The following is a 16,969-nucleotide window of genomic DNA, read 5'->3' as shown; positions in this document are numbered from 1 at the left end:
TTCCTTTTTTTTTAAGTACTGAGGTTTGAACACCTGGCCTTCTATCTGATTAAAAAACTATTGTACACATGAGTAATGCCTCTAGCCCTTTTTTTTTCATACTTTTACCCTAGGATCAGACCCTTATCTTCCTACCTATACTTCCTACATAGCTGGAATTAGAGGCCTGAGTCACCTTGTCTGGCTTTTTGCCCCCCCCCACACCACACAAACCTCTTTCCTTTTAGTTAGAGCATATTGATTATAAAAAGAGGTTCCATTTTCGGACTAGGAATGTGGCTTAGTGGTAGAGTGCTCACTTAGCATTCATGAAGCAAAAAGACACCAGTAAAGATGTGGCTCAAGTGGTAGAGCCCAGCCTTGAGCAAAAAAGCCAAGTAATTTCTTAAGGACTTGAGTTCAAGCCTTAGTACCAGCACACACACAAAAAAAACAATTTCATATCTGAAATTTTAAAGTTATATTTTAAATTTTCATTCTGAGTAATTTTACTTAATCTAATATTTAAGTAATACAATTACACATTAAAATAATTTTGGATAGTATTTTCAAATGTTAAAAACACTTATCCATCAAATTGACTCCTATTTACAAAATAAATTGGCTCTTTGGTGTCATCATGAAAGAATTTAGGCAGCATTCATAGAACTAAGAATTGATTTGCAAAGTATCAAACTTTTCTCACTTGTTTCTCTTATGTTTTGGAACTACTTTCTCTGTCCTTCTCACCTGGAAAACTCAGATCCAGTCCTTTGGTACTTAGCTCTAGTGCCCACACTTCTGGGAAGTCTTCTCTGATCCCAACTTCAGGGCTCCCTCTGTACTCTGTCATAGGACAAATAACACTATATTACAAGCCTTTTTATGCATCTATGGCTCTCCCATCTGTAAGTTTCTCAGACATAGTCTATGTCCTTGTTATTTCTCTACCTTCTATACTACAAATATAAGAAAGTGAAAGATTACATTTCCCAGACTACTTTGCAGCTAGGACTCTGGGTACAGTTTGGGTTCAACCAATCAAAAGCATTCACAGGAATGAATTCCAAGCTGTTACATGAGATGGATGGCCAAGTGGAAGACATGGTTTCACTGGTGCCGAATGCCTCAGAGGTGGCATAACTCTTGTAAACTGCACTTGTGGCAGTACGTGTGGCAGCAGCTTTCATGATGGCCCCATTTGACAGTCATTTCTTCAGCCTTCCTAAAGATTCTGAGATAGCTGTGCCCTTCATAAATCCCTTTCTCCTTCAACTAACTGACTTGGATTCTGTTATCCATGTTATCCAACTAAGAACCAGAGATCATCCTGGGGCCACCATACAAGTTCATGACCTTGGCTCTAGCTTACTTAGTTCTCACAGAGAAGTAAGTCACAAATAGCCTGGTTTGCAACCAGAGATGGTGTCACTAAGCCTCTGGAATCCGGGTTTGGTGAAGCCACAGACCTAGGCAGTTACTAAGAAAAGCTCCAGATGCAAATGTTGCTGAAAATAATTAGAAGACTAAAGTCCTTAGGGAGCTGGGAAACTGGGAGACATATCTCCTGCATGGCTACAAACCAGCTTTGTGTGACTTTGGATAAATCGCTTCTCCTTTCTCTATTTCTTTTTTCTCCTCCATTAAACTCTTTGACCTAGGCAGCATCTTCCCTCTGTCCAGCAGCCCTTCCATTGCTCCCACAAAACCACCAGGCCTTCTCCCTTCATCCACCACTTGGCCTTCCATTCTCATGAATCCCACCATTGTTCATATACCAACCAGGCAGGTGGTTCCAAATGGTCTCATGACATGTGTCTAATGACTCTTAGCTGGAGATAAGTTCAGAACTGGGTTCTCATCTCTCATTAGCCACTGCTGTGTTTGTGCCCCTCAACTCCTATGTTGAAATCCTAACACTCAGTGGGATGTTCATTAGGGGATGGGGCCTTCAGGAGGTGATGGAGCAGAACTCTCAAAAATGGAATTAGTATCCTGATTTTTTTAAAGGCCTGGGAAAGACAAGACCCTTTGCCCCTCCAACTGTGTGAAAATACTGCAAGAAGGTGTTGTCTATGAACCAGAAAGTAGCCTTCACCTGAGTTGTGGACTCCCAGCATCCAGAACTGTGAGAAATTAATGTTATGTCTGAGTTACCTAGACTATGGTATTTGATTATAGCACTAACGCAGTCATAGTGACAGAGTGAATATGCTGAGGAGCATTCCCAGGACAGCACAAGCACACAGGAAGGACAAGACAGGTTCACTCCTGCTGTCCCTTTTCTCCTATAACCTAAAGGGCAAGTATTGCCAATGGATGCCACTGGGATTCAGGTACTTGTTTCTAGTTCCTCGCTGAATGATGGCAGAGCTGAGTCAGGGATGAATAACTCTGGAAATCTCTCCACAATCTGCTCCAGAGACTCACTTTTGCTGAGTTGTTTAGTAAAACAGCCCCCTCCCATCCACCATCCTGAAGATGGAGTCTATATGTAGTCCTGCATGGGTGTGAGGATGTCCTTGATCAACCTGTCCCTGCTGTAGACTCCAGATATCAAGCATATGTTCCTGAGGCTTTGGCCTACTACAGATTCCTAGTGGTTCCTAGAGGTAATTACAAGGAGCTTAAGAGCATACCTGTCATATGCAGCCCAACCAATACAGAGCTGAGCCAAGATCCCCTCCTCCCTCTGGTCTACTATCCCGTGTCCTCATGACCTGAGGGCCAGGTACTAGGTAGCCAGGGACTGATCCTAATACCCTAAAACTAAAAAAATAGCAAAACAAGTCAATTATACTTACAAATCTTGCCTCATCATTCCTGCCCTTGAAGATTCTTCCCTCCCTCCCCAACATACACATATTTCCATTGCCTCCTGACTGGCTCTGGTACTTCCCATTTGGCCCTGTGTGGTGTGCCAACCCTCTTGTCTTCAAGGATCTATGAACAACACCTCCCTCCCACACACACACTTTGCTCACATCAGTCAGTTCTGCATCTATGTCCTATCATCACCTGATTAACTCAAACCCCATATTCCCTGAAAACACACTCGGCCAGTTCATCAAAACTGCTCTATATGTGGGTTTGATGCCTCAGTTTACCCATCTGGAAAAGGGAGTTTTAATAACCTTTGCTCCTTCTCCATCTTGGGGAACTTTCAATGTCACACTGTCTCACCCCAAGATAATGCCTCTGATGGAATACCCAAGAGATCTGTGTGGTCCAAAACAGCCACACTGAAGACAGTCAGGAAAAGGATGCTCACATAGCTTTGTATAATGATAACAGAAGATGCTCACATGATAGTGTTAAATGCAAAATACAAGTTACAAAACAGCGATCCGCAGAAAGAATTTCACACACATAAGGCCAACCCTGAAGAAAGCAGAGAAGGAGGGTGAGGTGTTAATGGGGGTTTCTTGGAGTCTTGGATCAAGGAATGGTTTTTAAAGTGTTTTTTTCTGTGTTTTATAGGTTTTCTGTAGAGTTATGATTCTTTCATTATAGGCAATCACTGATAAATGTGCATCATGGATTCTCCTTCAAAAGCCTTCATTTTCTCCTTTATCTGCAAGGAGGCTGAGAGAACATCTCTTCTTTCAATTCTGGAAAGACTATCTCTCCCCAGCTCAAAGGGAGGGAGGGAACCTGGCACTACACTAGGCATCTACGGGTATAAAGTCCTGACCAGAAGGTGATATCAGGAGCTCAACTCCTCTCTGATACCATTTGACTTCCAGGAGCCAAATCTGATGCTGATGCCAGGCTGCATCTGTCCTGCCCTCATGGTCACTGATGTGGAGGTCCGGAGGTGGGTTGGAGTAACTACAGTTGCCGGGTCAGCAGCCTCATTAACTAAGGAGACAAATGCTAAAGGCTAGAGGAGTCCCTGGTGGCCCTGGGTATAGTTTCCCACTTCCCATTCACATGGGAACTAGTTTTGTGAGTTGAGGAAGCCATTCTCAGCAAGCCTCAAGTTGGCCTATAAGGAGCCTGCTCTATGCCCCTGAGCAATTCTCACCATCCCTTTCCCAGAAGCCACCTGCAGGGGCTGCATCATGGCCCCATCCCATCTCCAGAATCTCTCAGGGGTCACTAGGTCTTCCTTGGGGACACAAGATTCTGGGCCCCAGATATTACTAGCTGGTAAGAGGTGAGGGCCTCTGTGTTCTACTCTCTACCCGCACCCCTACCTTAGCCCAGTGGCTGGTAGCATTCAGAGTTCCCTGGGCCATGCAAGAGCACATCTGGTAGGCTTAGCCACCTGTCTAGTAGGGTGCAGGGAGCAGGGAAGCCATGCCAGCTGAGCAGTCTGAACCCCTGGGCTCCTGTCAAGCCTGAGGCAGAGTCTCAATGAACCTCAGAGTGACTGGTTTATTCCACATTGGTAAGAATACCATGAGCTCCTATGACACGTTTGGGTACACTAGGAAAAAATACTTTTTTGCCAGTTAATCAGGCCTTATACCAGGAATATGGCTGATGGAGTGAAGGAAAGCTGAATCTCAGCCTTCCTTGACTCCTTCGCTATCTTTGTGCAGGCCCTTCCTGCGCAACTCCATGGAGCAGCCTGATTCCAGACCACTGAACTGTTATCTCATTTAATGCTCCCAACAGCCCCGAGAAGCATTCATTAATTCCTTATTTTATATCTGAAACTCAGATTGGGCAGCTTGCCCAAGATCATCCAGCCAATAAATGATGGCACTGCAAAAGAAAGCTGAGAACCAAGGGTCTTCATCATATTTGTGAATCCTTCCCCCTCCACGGTCCCCTGGGGGTTTTCTAAGCAGGCAGCCCCTTTCCCTTCCCAAGAGTGACAGCCCTGCAGCAAGCTCGGTGCTATTCCTGGATCCAGAACAGCTGTTGTCTGGAGTTAGCATACCACCCATCAGCAAACGTTCAAGAATCAGAATTGGGAAATCACGGTCTAACAAGTCCAAGGACAGAGTATCTTCCAGAGAGGTCAGAAGGACTCGGTTGTTAACCAGTGAGGCCACAGCTGATGGGGAGCCATGGCTGGACCACAGCCTTGATCAACAGCCTCGAATGTCACCTGCCCTTTCTGAAACACAATTTCCTCATCTGTTGCCAGAAATTGCCTTTGTAAAATTCCTTCAGAAGCCAGGAACCGATGTCTCACACCTCTAATCCCAGCTACTCAGGAGGCTGAGATCTGAGGATCGTGGTTTGAAGCCAGACCAGGCAGGAAAGTCTATGAGACTCTTACCACCAATTAATCACAAAAAAAAACCTGGAGGGGCTGGGAAGGTGGCTCAGTGGTAGAGTGCTTTCCTTGCATGCATGAGGCCCTGGGTTCGATTCCTCAGCACCGCATAAGCAAAAAGAAAAAAGCCAGAAGTGGCGCTGTGGCTCAAGTGGTAGAGCGCTAGCCTTGAGCTGAAGAGCTGAGGGAGAGCGCCCAGGCCCAGAGTTCAGGCCTCATGACCGGACCCCCCCCCCAAAAAAAAACCCTGGAAGTGGTGCTGTGGCTCAAATGGTAGAGTGCTAGTCTGGAGCAAAAGGAGCTGTGGGACAGTGTCCAGGCCTAGAATTCAAGCTCCAGAAGGAGCAAAAAAAATAATAATAATCTCAGCTTGAGACACTGTGTCTGGGTACTGGTGAGTGTTCTATCTGCTCCTGATGGGCTCTGGCCATTCCCCCAGGTGTTCAAGCTCAGAGACGTATCCTAACTGCAGCTTTCTCTTTCATTTCCCACCAAATCTCCCCACTTGTACCTACTTAATCACCCCTGTCTCCATCCTAGTATGGGGTAATGATTTGATCCTGCATTCATCTCCGAGTCTGGGATAGTCTTCTTCCACGTGTCTTCCTAATTACTACTGAAACATCACCAGAGGCAGCCCAGGATCAGTGATTTGATCCTGCATTCATCTCCGAGTCTGGGATAGTCCAGGTGTCTTCCTAATTACTACTGAAGCATCATCAGAGGTCAGCCCAGGGTCAGCTTTCTCAGCTTCCTGTCAGCCCTCCCTCTGGTCCTCAGTCCTCTCACTGCGTGGCCTGTGGGCACTGCCTCTCACCTCCACGGCCATCCTGAGCCCCGCAGAGGTACAGAGGACTTTTCGCTCTTCCATCCACTGACAATTTTCTTATCTGTTACTGTGGGCTGTACCAGGCACTGTTTTAGGCAGAATACAGTGATGAACTTTCCAGGCAAAATTCCCCACCCTCATTCAGCTTCCAGAAGAGGAGACAATAACATTTTCATTCACCATAGTGCCGAGTAACCATGAACAAACAAAATAATGTCAGGTAGGATACTACAGAGAAATTGAATGTGGTAGGGGAGCCGAAGAAGGCCTTTCTGGACAGAGGACAATGAGGAAAGGGGTGCAGCCCTAGACTCTAGACAACAGATGTGCAGGAAGAACTTCCCAGAGAGAGAAAACAGTGAGTAAATACAAATGCTCTGAGGACAAGCACCAGCAGCTGCAGACCAGCCCCGGCCAGGGTTGCTGAGGCAGAGAGCAGTGGAAGCCAGAGCGACATGTGGTGCCCGCCACGACGGGCTGGTGGGCTACCCAGCGGGATGGGAACTCACGGAGCACTTAAGCAAAGAGTGGTAGGATTTGATTTAAAATTTTACATTGTCTGAAAAAAGGGATTGGAGAGGTTGGAAAGGAAACTGTGAGGCTTGAGGAGGACAAAGAGGTACAAGTGGTAGCAAAGCAAGTGTGGAGGAGACTAAGAAAAAACACCTGGGGGATGAAGCTGGCAGCGTGTGTTGATTGCTAAGACTTAGCAAGTAAAAGAGAGAGAAATCCATGGGAAATCTTAGAATTTCAGCTTAGAAATGAATTGGGCAATGAAGCCATGCAAGGAAGCAGAGTGATAGACAGGTGTGTGGGTGTGAAGGGAAAGGTAGATAGCCATGGGAAGTGTGCTATAACCTTCAGACATCCAAGAAGTAATAGGTAAGAGTTAGATAAGTGTGTGAAAGGACACGGATAGAGACAGATGTTCTAGAGGCAAAATACCCAGAGTTCCCTATCAACGGAGAGACTGTCCCCTCCATGAAAGAGAAGAAATAAGAGGATGGGGGACAAGCCTGAGATTAGCTCTGGCATATAGATGACAGGAACTAAGAAGGAATTGAGAAGGAGGGCTGTAGGTAAGAGGAAATCCCAGGCACACTGCCCAGGGATAGGAAGCTCCGAAGACGCAAAGATCAACTCCATCCCACTAATGAATCAAGCTTAAGGAAGAAAGGAAGACACAACTGATTTGGCAACTCAAAGGCCATCAACGACCTTGACAAAAGTAGATCCACTGGCACAAACTGAGGCAAGACTGGGAAGCGTTGGTAATAGTGACCCTGAAGTCTCCACAAGAAAGAGAGCTGAGGTCCTGCAGGGTAGAAGCTGAGGGCTCTGGGGAGAGTGCTCCAATATATGGAAGGCCAGCAGGAGGAAGAAGAAAGGATAGGCTTAAATTCAAGTCCAGCCAAGCATTAGGGAAGGAAAGTTCACACTCAATCTAAAAAAGCCCATTCTAACAAGGTGGTCCGATCACATGATAAAGGATGGCTTTGTGAGCCTCCATGGCCTTCTATCCTAATACAGTCTTAGTGACCACTGGTTGGGGAGGTTGTAGTGCTATGCCAGGTTATGCGGTACTAAGTGCTTCTAGAACTTCTACTTTCTAGTGGACAATCACAAGCCTTCTCCAAGCTACTGGTCCTCTCAAACCCAACCATCATCCCTCTTTCTTTCTATTCTTCATTTCTTTCTATCTTGACTGCTCAAAGTCTTCTTCCTTGCCAAATGCATAGTACAGTGTTCTTAAAGACAGTGGAGGAGACAGGAAGTTCAGAATATGAGGAAGGGGAAGAGGAAGAGTAGGTGATGGTGAATAAAGGCAGAAGAAGTTTAGGGAGCTGGCTAGGATGAGTAGGGTGACCCGACCTCCTCCCTTTAACAGAGAAGGATGCTACCGTACCAGCCCTATGTAACGCCTATCACTGAAATGATGAATTTTTCCAAAAGACAGTCTATTTGCAAAGCAGCCAAATATGAAAAAGCAGAGACCAAAGTCTTAAAAATCCACCTTGCCCAGGGATAGAGTTTGGGGATATTTATGGAATATAGAAGCAGTGCAATTTAAGGCAAGGAGGAAAGTGATGGGAGGGAAAGTAATCAGTGGTCTGTGAATACATAATCAATCTTCATGGCCCTTCTGGAGATGCATCTTTAGAAAAAGCAGTGTTAGCATGATTTGAGGAGATTTTGGCCTCCTAATGCCAAAGAGTCACCCATGAGACAACTGTGCAGGCTCAAGTGAAGAGCTGGTGGTTTTCATAAAAGCAGCCTTCAAGTACCTGAAAAGTAACCTAGGCAACCATTATCACCATGACCCACACATCAGAGGTGTGATCTACAGCAAAGCTTGCAGGAAACTAAGAATATATTACTCAGCTGTGTGACCTCCAAAATGAGTGATTTTGTAGTCAACAAAAAAAAACAAGTGAAGTTAAAAGTTCAATTCAGTCTTCCCTTCCATTTCAAAGAGAGAAAACCTAGAGAAGTGATGCTACTTCTGCAGGATAATGCCCAGAGTCCAGGGCAAATCTGAAATCAGGTTCCACCTATAAGGCCCAGACTGGGGACCCTACCCAGGACTGAGTGGCAGTGATCTGTGAGCCAGCTACAGAATATATAATCTTCTCAATATCAACCTGAGAGATGCTTTAATGTCTCCAGTTTACAGATGAAGAAACCGAGGCACAGAAAGTTTATATAGGCAGTTATTTGCCCAGAACACTTTAATTCATTAAGACTCAACTAAAGTCTTCATATCTAAGGGTTCAGGGTGCTCGTGAAGCAAACATCCGAAATCTCCTCACACCAAACCCCCACTTGAAACAGCCAAATCTCCTGAAGTCTGGTCCACATCAGATGCAGAGGAGGAAAGGGAGAAGCCACCATTTTTGTTGTGCTTGTTTTTCTAGCACCCTACCCAGAATATTCTGCCAGACCTGACTGTACAAATTATTCTCAGATGGATGGGGCTCAGGAGCTCTGTCCCTTCTGTCACTTCTATCAAAATGAAATTTGACTAGAAAGGCTCATCCCAAACCATCCCCAAGGGGCCCACAATTCAGGAGCATTTGCCCTTACCACCATACCTGGAATCCCACTATGAAATCTGGGGCTGTACTTTTCCAGTGCAGAACCTCTATGTGTTTACCTTGTAAGACTTGAAACCACCAAGGAGACAGTTGCTTCTACCCCCAGAGCAGTTCCTGGAAGACAGATACCTGGGATAGGCTAGAAGACACTGAGCTGACTAGGGAGGGAACATGCTCTGCCCTGCCTCTCCCCAGAGTGTGGTAGGAGGTAGGGGGTTAGGAGATATCTCATTTGGTTACCACAGAACTACATTTCTCCCTTTGCTACATCTTCTACATTTCTCTCACTCTCCCACCCCCAACTTCTGGTTTCCTGATCTTTACACAGTAGTCCAGAACCCTTAGGTTACACTGCCATCTGCTCTTTCCAAGAAAAAAATCATTTGACAGTTTCAACCTGAGAGTAAGTTTATGACTTTAAAGTGTTTCTCCTTCCTAGAGACAGTTTTTCAATGGCAGTGCCTGAAGACAAGGTTGAATCCAAAAGAATAAATCTCTAAGGGGAGATTTGGAAACATTCAAGTTTTTATTACCAATACTTTTCTAGTTCATTAATTCAATCTTCCATTGAATCAGCATTTATTGAGCATCTCTTACATGTCAGGTACCATCATGGGTGCTGAGAACTTTAAGAAGAAGCACAATCTTGTCTAGCTGAGGTGAAACAAACAAAAACCCCAAAACTGAATTTGCCAAGAACTGTCCTCAAAGACTGTCCTACTTGATCAAAGAAGCCACTTAAATAGAAACATTTGCTGATTAAATATTGTCCCTATCTGTTCATTAAAGCAGTTCCCCTAAGGATGCTTATTAGACAACACTTCGTAGGCCTAGATTTTAACTTCACAAAGTTATATATCAAGGTACATTTTCTAGCTTATATACTGTGCAATTCAGCCTGGCCTTTCCCCAAGCATGTACTGAATGAAAAGATCTGACCACAGCTGTGACGTGTAGGATCTGGCCCGGACTTTCCTTGCAGTCTCATTGGGGGGTTCAGACTAATCATTTGGACTGACTTCTTCCCCTTATGGCTCCTGCTTGAGCTTAGGGTATATGAATCATCTGCTGTTTTGCTCCGCTTTATCCTTGGTTATATTTGGTATTTCCTGACTTCCCTTCCAGCCCAGTTAATAATAAATGATAACAGGTTGCACCACACTTCCACATACCACACAACTATAGATAGAAAAATATGGCACACACTGAATTATTCAATAAGTGAATAATACCACAAAGAGCATTCAAGATCCCCAACATGGAGAGTTTTAACTGGGATGATGTACATGATATCCTCATTAAGATCCTCCCCCAAGCCCTGAAAATCTGCTGCCAGGAGCTGCCCAACCCATTTTAAAGAAGGCACAAACCGCTCACTCACCAAGATCAAAGAATCTTCCATGTATAGCGCACTTTTGGTTCCTTTAATCATCATTGCTTACACATAGAAATAACATATAGGACAGTTTTCTCCAAATGTAGGCAATCTGGGAGTTAACAAGCAATTGATATTGGAAATTGAAATTGTCCTTAAGTGAAATTCAGGATGTGTGGTCATGACATTTATTCTGTGACTAAGGGAATTCTTGGTCAAATGGAAGCACTCCAAAAGGAAGTCAAGTCAGCTAGTAATGACATTGGATAAAGGGCACACTTGAATTCTAAAACCAAATGGACAGAAGCCAGTCGTATCTCTGACCCTGAGGATTCAGTGGCAGGAAGGGAAGGCTGGCCTGAGTCACTGGGAGGAGAAGAGGAAGAGAAAATTAACAATAATGGAGATGAAAATGGATGGAAAGGAGAATGAAAGGTGAATCAAGAAAGGTGGCAGGAGAAAGGGAGAGGAAGACAGGAAGAGTAAGGAGGCAAAAGAATAAGAGCAAATGTTGAGGAAGAAGGCTATACTGACAGCAGAGAAAGGCAAAGACAGAACCCAATGCAATGGCTTCAGACACTGACCAGAAACAGCCTTTCAGGGTCTTTCTGTCCTAACTACTCTAGTATTTTCTAACCTTCTCAAGTATCCATTGAATCCAGGTTCCCTTGAAGATGGACACTTGCTCAGTTGCTTCAGACCACCTCCCATCTGTCAGGGAAGACACATAGCAGATAAGCCAACAAAGGATGCTCAATATCTGGAGGTCAACTATGGACTACTCATTCTTCCTATAATGTTCAAGAATGTCAAGTGACTGGCCATGTTTACTAACACTCATATGTGGGAAGATGAGCCCAAGAGACCATCATCAGAACCTTGAGTCATCTCACACACCTCTTCCCCCAACTCGTACAGGGAATTCTGTAAGTCCTAGTTTGTGACATTGCAGTCACGCCTTACTCTTTGAAAACATTAAACAAAAACATACCTATCAGGGGTCCCCTGATACTACTTCTTTCCTGAAAAGTCTAATTCAAGTTTAAACATCAAAAGCAACCAATAGGAAAACCCAAACTACTTTCTCAGAAAGTGAACCTGAAAGTTAACCCATCCTTAGAAATAAAAAAACATTAGAGAACTTAACAGTTTAATCAGCCCCTAAACACCCTTAGCTAGGTGGTTCCAGCCATATCCAGCTCCAAGTAAATAAGAACATCCTTCTTTATCCAAAGAAATTCTCCATAAACCATCCCTGCAAGAAGCAGTTTTACCTAAGGATATTCCACCTTCACTTAACCAACAAACATCACTGAGCTCCTACTCCTGAGTAGGCAGCATGCCCTTTATTATGGACTTTGGCTCAACAGGCTACAACAGAACAAGAGAAAATAACTGTGTGATGGTATGAATGCGGCACCTCAGTGCTGTCTTCATGAAAGTGGCTCTGTTCTAGCCAACAGCAGTCTCACTAGGTACTATACTTCAGAGGAGCAGAGAGCCCTCACCCAGCACTCACCCCTGGTGTCATCCACATTCCAGCCGACATCTGAGTTCCCTGCTGTAGGTATCTACCTTCAAATGTAGACTTGAGACCCAAAGGCTCTAGTCCACTCTACTTAGAAGGAGCCAGAGAGTCCCTACTTCACTGAGGTTGGGATCTAATCCTCTCACTTCACATCGACTTACGCCTTGAGTAAAAGGGAATAGGTGGGATTCCAAAACACAGCAATGGAGACACTGGAACAAGGCATTACATCTCCAAGGACAGGCAATGGACAGGAACTGATGGATTCCCACAGGATGGGTTCCCACCCTCAAGCCATTTTCTGGGGTCTGTACCTGGAGCTGGAGTCACTGCCGCTCTGCACTGCCACTGCTGGGTTGTCGGTGACATTAAAGAGCCCCGTCCAATTGGCCAGTGGGTCACCATTCTGCCAACCAAGCTGGAGGCCTCTGGCAAGAAAATGAGGCAGTCGGTATACATGCTCATTTGTTGGGTGAAGCCAGTCTACCAGAGAGCCACAGTCTATCCTTGTGCCTATAACACATTGCCTTGAGCTTTACTTTCTTGATGGTGATGACCGTAGCCATGAAGATGGCAACAGCAAACCCTTCCTGTGACTCTGCCCTCCTAGAGCAACCCTTCACTTCATCTTCACCACAGGATTGAGATCACACCTTTTACGCTCAGGGAAACCAAGGTTCAGTGGGATTAAGGTCATAGGGCTCTTCCACCTCCTAGGTGTTGCCATCCCCCAATTCTTGTTTCTAGAAACTAAAGCTAAGATCTCTAGCAGCCAGTACATTGTCTTTGTCAGGCCAGACATACTTCAAGGAATTTTTATCCAACACATAAAGATACTATTTTTGGTTTAAGATGATGGACTGAACACATCTTTATCTCCACTCCTTCCCCAAATTTAATGAAAATAACCACAGAGCAATATATAAGGAAGTGATACAAGGGACTAGCAACAACATTTTGAAAGATGATAAGCAGATGGATAATTGATTTGGAACAAAGACAGTGGGATCCTGAGAACCTCTAAGAAACAAATGGAGCACTCCTGAAGACTTGGGCATGAGAAAGGCCAAAGCAGAAGGGTCAAGACAGGTGTGCAAAGCTGTACCAAAAGCAGTAGAACTGTGTTAAGACTGAGCAAGGGGGCAGGTAGACACCCTCTACACACACTCAGACAAACTAGGTCCTCTTCCTAAGCTCAAGCAGTCTGCACTCCACCTGTCCATATATACATGGTAGAAAGCTTGCTCCCTGGAGAAGCTGACCCAAGGAGAGTCTATACTCTTCTCATGTGCAGACTGCACTGAGAACTGGAATATGCTGAGTGCACCTGACTTCCAAATGTTGTACCATGCGTGGTTCTGAACCCTCTAGTTGGGCTACAAGTACATTTCTCAGGAGGGAAACCAATTAGGTTAGAGGATATGGCTAATAAGAAAGGACTAGCACCTATTTGAGCACTTGGAGCAAGCTTTCTCCAGCTGGCACTGTGGCTTTAGAGTTCTTTGTTGTGGGACTGTCCAGTGTCTCATATATTTTCAAGCAACATCCCTGTCTGTGCTGCTAACTAGATGCAGCAGTTGTGATGATCAAAAATATCTCCAGGGGTCAGGCATGGTAACACATCTGCAATCTCAGTTGTGAGTTCTAGCTCAGTCTAGGCAATAGGAGACTGTGTCTCAAAACAAACAAACAAGCAAGAAAAAAATCCCAGATGTTGTCAAATATCCTCTGGGGGAAAAATCATCTTGACTGAGAATTATTATCTAACAAATGTTCTAGTGACGACTGGCTCTTAAACATGCACAGTTCATTAGCCGTCACTCCAGGTAAAACCAAAGCTTAACTTGAAGGCACAGAACTAACAAAATTTTTAGAAAGGAATTCAGGAGACAAGCAATAAACATATTTTAATAAAACCCTAACTAATAAATAGTCTCTCAGCTAAGGGAAGAGCATACATGGGCTGGAGTAGATCCATGTACATCTCCACTTATGAACTGATTGATGCCTTTAGTTTAGTCTGTACCTCTGTCCCCATATTTCAAGTGAGAGAACTATCTTAAACATCTCCAGCATCCTTGACTAAAACTGCCACAAAGCTGAGGCATTTGCTTCAATTACTAACATCTCCATCCTTGGAAGTCAGCTTGCCTCCCAAGTGCGTGTTTGCCCAGCTTCCCAGATGCATCTGAACTAAAGAAGCCCCTTGGGGCAATGCTAATGGAGAGTTACATTCATGAGGTGCTCAATCAATGATTTGTTGAGTGGCTGTTAGTTCCCTTTTCATTGTCTCTGTATGAACCGTTGAGAGAGCTAAGCCTGGGAGAGGAAGCAGATACAACTCACAGGACAGAGCTTGAAGCTCGATTGCACAGTCCATTCAGAAGTGCTTCATTCTCATTTGATTCTATAGTTATTCATTAATTTACTAAAGTGGTTACATTTCATTATTTAAGAAATTTGTGAGGTATTTCTTAGGCAGCATCTGAGGTTGTTTAAATCAGAAAAGAGACATTTGTTGAGCACTTACTATGAACAATGCACATTACCTATATGAAGTTGATTCTTCCAACAGCTCACACAGAAAGTCTCATTAATGATGTTTGTAGATAGCAAAATGAGTATTTCAGAAAGTTTTAGCAAACTGCCTCAAGTCTCAAGAGTAAAAAGTAGCCAATGTAAGACTTAAACCCAGAAATGGCTCATTCTAAGCTTTTTCTTCCTAGAAGGCTTCACCAGACTATCTGTAGATCAAAAAATTATTTCCATCTAAAATTTTGCAAATTAAGTGGTTTATAAGCATGTTCAAATCAGTTCCAAGCCCAGAAATCTGTTATGAAACCCATGAGTACTTTAAAAAAAAATCTGGTCAGCCAGACACTAGTGGGCTCATGAATGCAATCCTAGCTACTCAGGAGGCTGATACCTGAAAAATGTGATTTGAAGCCAGCCCAGGCAGCAAAGTCTGTGAGACTCTTATCACAACTAACAAAAGGCTGGAAGTGGCACTGTGTCTCAAGTAGTAGAACACTACCTTTGAGCACCCAGGCCCTGAGGTCAAGCCTCAGAACTGGAACACAAAACATTTGGTCAGCCAGGTGCTAGTGACTCATACCTAAAATCCTAGCTACTCAGGAGGCTGAGATATGAAGCTTGCTGTTCAAAGCCAGCCCAGGCAGGCAAGTCCGTGATACTCTTAACTCCAATTAATCACCAGAAAACTGGAAGTGGCACTATGGCTTAAGTGGTAGAGTGGAGCACTTGCCTTGAGCTGAAGAGCCGAGAGACAGTGCCCAGGCCCAGAGTTCAAGCACCACGACTGACCAAAAAAAAAATAAAAATTGATGAATAAAACTTGAGTATGGCCTGCACAAAAAGACATCTAGCCACACTGCTACTCCATCATCTACAGGAAAGAGTCCTTTCCAATTGGGAAAGGGAATCACTAAGCACACTTCACAATATTTGAGAAGGAAATAGGATGATGTAGAACGTCTCCCACTAAAAATTAAAACTTTAAAAAAAGCAGTCTATAAGAGATATATGTATTAGTAGCTATACTTTTATATGGCTTTATACCAAAAAGCTGGTTATATTTGTATATGGAACTAAAGCTTATTCCTTTTTTGTTTTTGCAAGCTTTCTTGATTCGTCTTAAAATTTGATGGCAGAGGAAGGGCAAGAGGGAAATTAGAAACATCTACCATTTTGACACTCTAAATGAACAGAGTCAAGTAACAAAGGAGAGACTATACTCTGAAGAGAGGAAGAGAAGAAGAGCATCAGGAATCACAAAAGAAATGGAAGAGTAGCACAAAAGCACAGAGAAACAGAGACAACAGAGAAAAGCAGAAAGAAAACAGCTCCCAGATAATATGGCTCTGCAGAGCAGGAGGGGAGCTAGAGATGCCATTACAAGGAGGCAAATTATCAGCTGGGGTCTGAAACCACTGAGACTTGTTTCCTGGGAATTGCATAATGGTGTGTGTTTGTTGACATTCAAGAGTGAGGACTTTCATCATGAAACTTCCACAGCTGCCTCTTCTGCAAAGGAAGGTTGAACTGCTTAACTATAAACATTGAGACCAGCGGGCAGAGAGATTAGGACAGTCACCCCAGTGCAGACTTCAATGTTCTGTTTCTCCCCTACTTGCTGACATACTCAGGAGTTATACCAAGGCTCAGAAGCTTGCTATGCTTGAGGACACAAACCAGGATGTACATACAGAAAGTAGAAACCTGCCCTGTGTGTAGCTGTAAAGCATCAGCCAACAGGAGCTCCCAGTATACAAAGAAGGAAGGCTTCTCTAGTGATAGCAGCTCAGAGACTTTAGTTAGTTTGTCTGGATTTAAGTGCCAATGAGAATCAGGCCACAAGTTCCCTGAGCATGCAGGCAAATGTTTGGCCTCTGAGCCATAACTCTGTCCAGTGGTGATAAATAACACTTTAACCATAATACTACTCTATTCTGACTAAACAATGAGAATATTTCAACTGAAATAGAAAATGTGATTAAAACTTCTAAACAATATCTTGACCTTATATGCATTAAATCAATAATATAGAAAGACAACTAATATGAAAAATTTAAAAAATGAAAAAAATAATATAAAAAGTTAAAACAACATGCTTCCTCCACATGTCAACAATCCCATAAAGGATGTGAAATTTCAAACAATGAAGTCAAAAGATCAATAATAAGATAAAAAAACAAAAAAGATATGTACAAGTATGTGAATGAATTTTTTTTTTGGGTCCAGTCGTGGGGCCTGAACTCTGGGCCTGAGTGCTGTCTCTCAGCTCTTCAGCTCAAGGTTAGCACTCTACCACTTGAGCCACAGTGCCACTTCCGGCTTTTTTCTTTTTGCTTATGTGGTGCTGAGGAATCGAACCCAGGGCCTCAGACATGCAAGGCAAGCACTCTACCAC

The 16,969-nt window shown here is 43.9% G+C and overlaps 1 protein-coding gene across 3 annotated transcripts in view; it reads right to left on the bottom strand.

The window, feature by feature from the left end:
- The window catches only part of St8sia5 (ST8 alpha-N-acetyl-neuraminide alpha-2,8-sialyltransferase 5), a 59,292-nt gene that overhangs the window by 23,027 nt on the left and 19,296 nt on the right, over positions 1 to 16,969 (bottom strand). The window contains exon 2 of one of the 3 annotated variants that reach the window (XM_013014874.1): positions 12,354 to 12,467. The exons of the other annotated variants lie outside the window; for them this stretch is intronic. Coding sequence (XP_012870328.1) covers positions 12,354 to 12,467 — 114 coding nt within the window. The remainder of the gene's footprint in view (positions 1 to 12,353; positions 12,468 to 16,969) is intronic. 3 annotated transcript variants of the gene reach the window in all.

This window comes from Dipodomys ordii, unplaced genomic scaffold, assembly GCF_000151885.1.
Source record: "Dipodomys ordii isolate 6190 unplaced genomic scaffold, Dord_2.0 Scaffold25, whole genome shotgun sequence".
Classification (NCBI taxonomy): domain Eukaryota; kingdom Metazoa; phylum Chordata; class Mammalia; order Rodentia; family Heteromyidae; genus Dipodomys; species Dipodomys ordii.
This window is presented reverse-complemented; position numbering and strand designations above follow the sequence as displayed.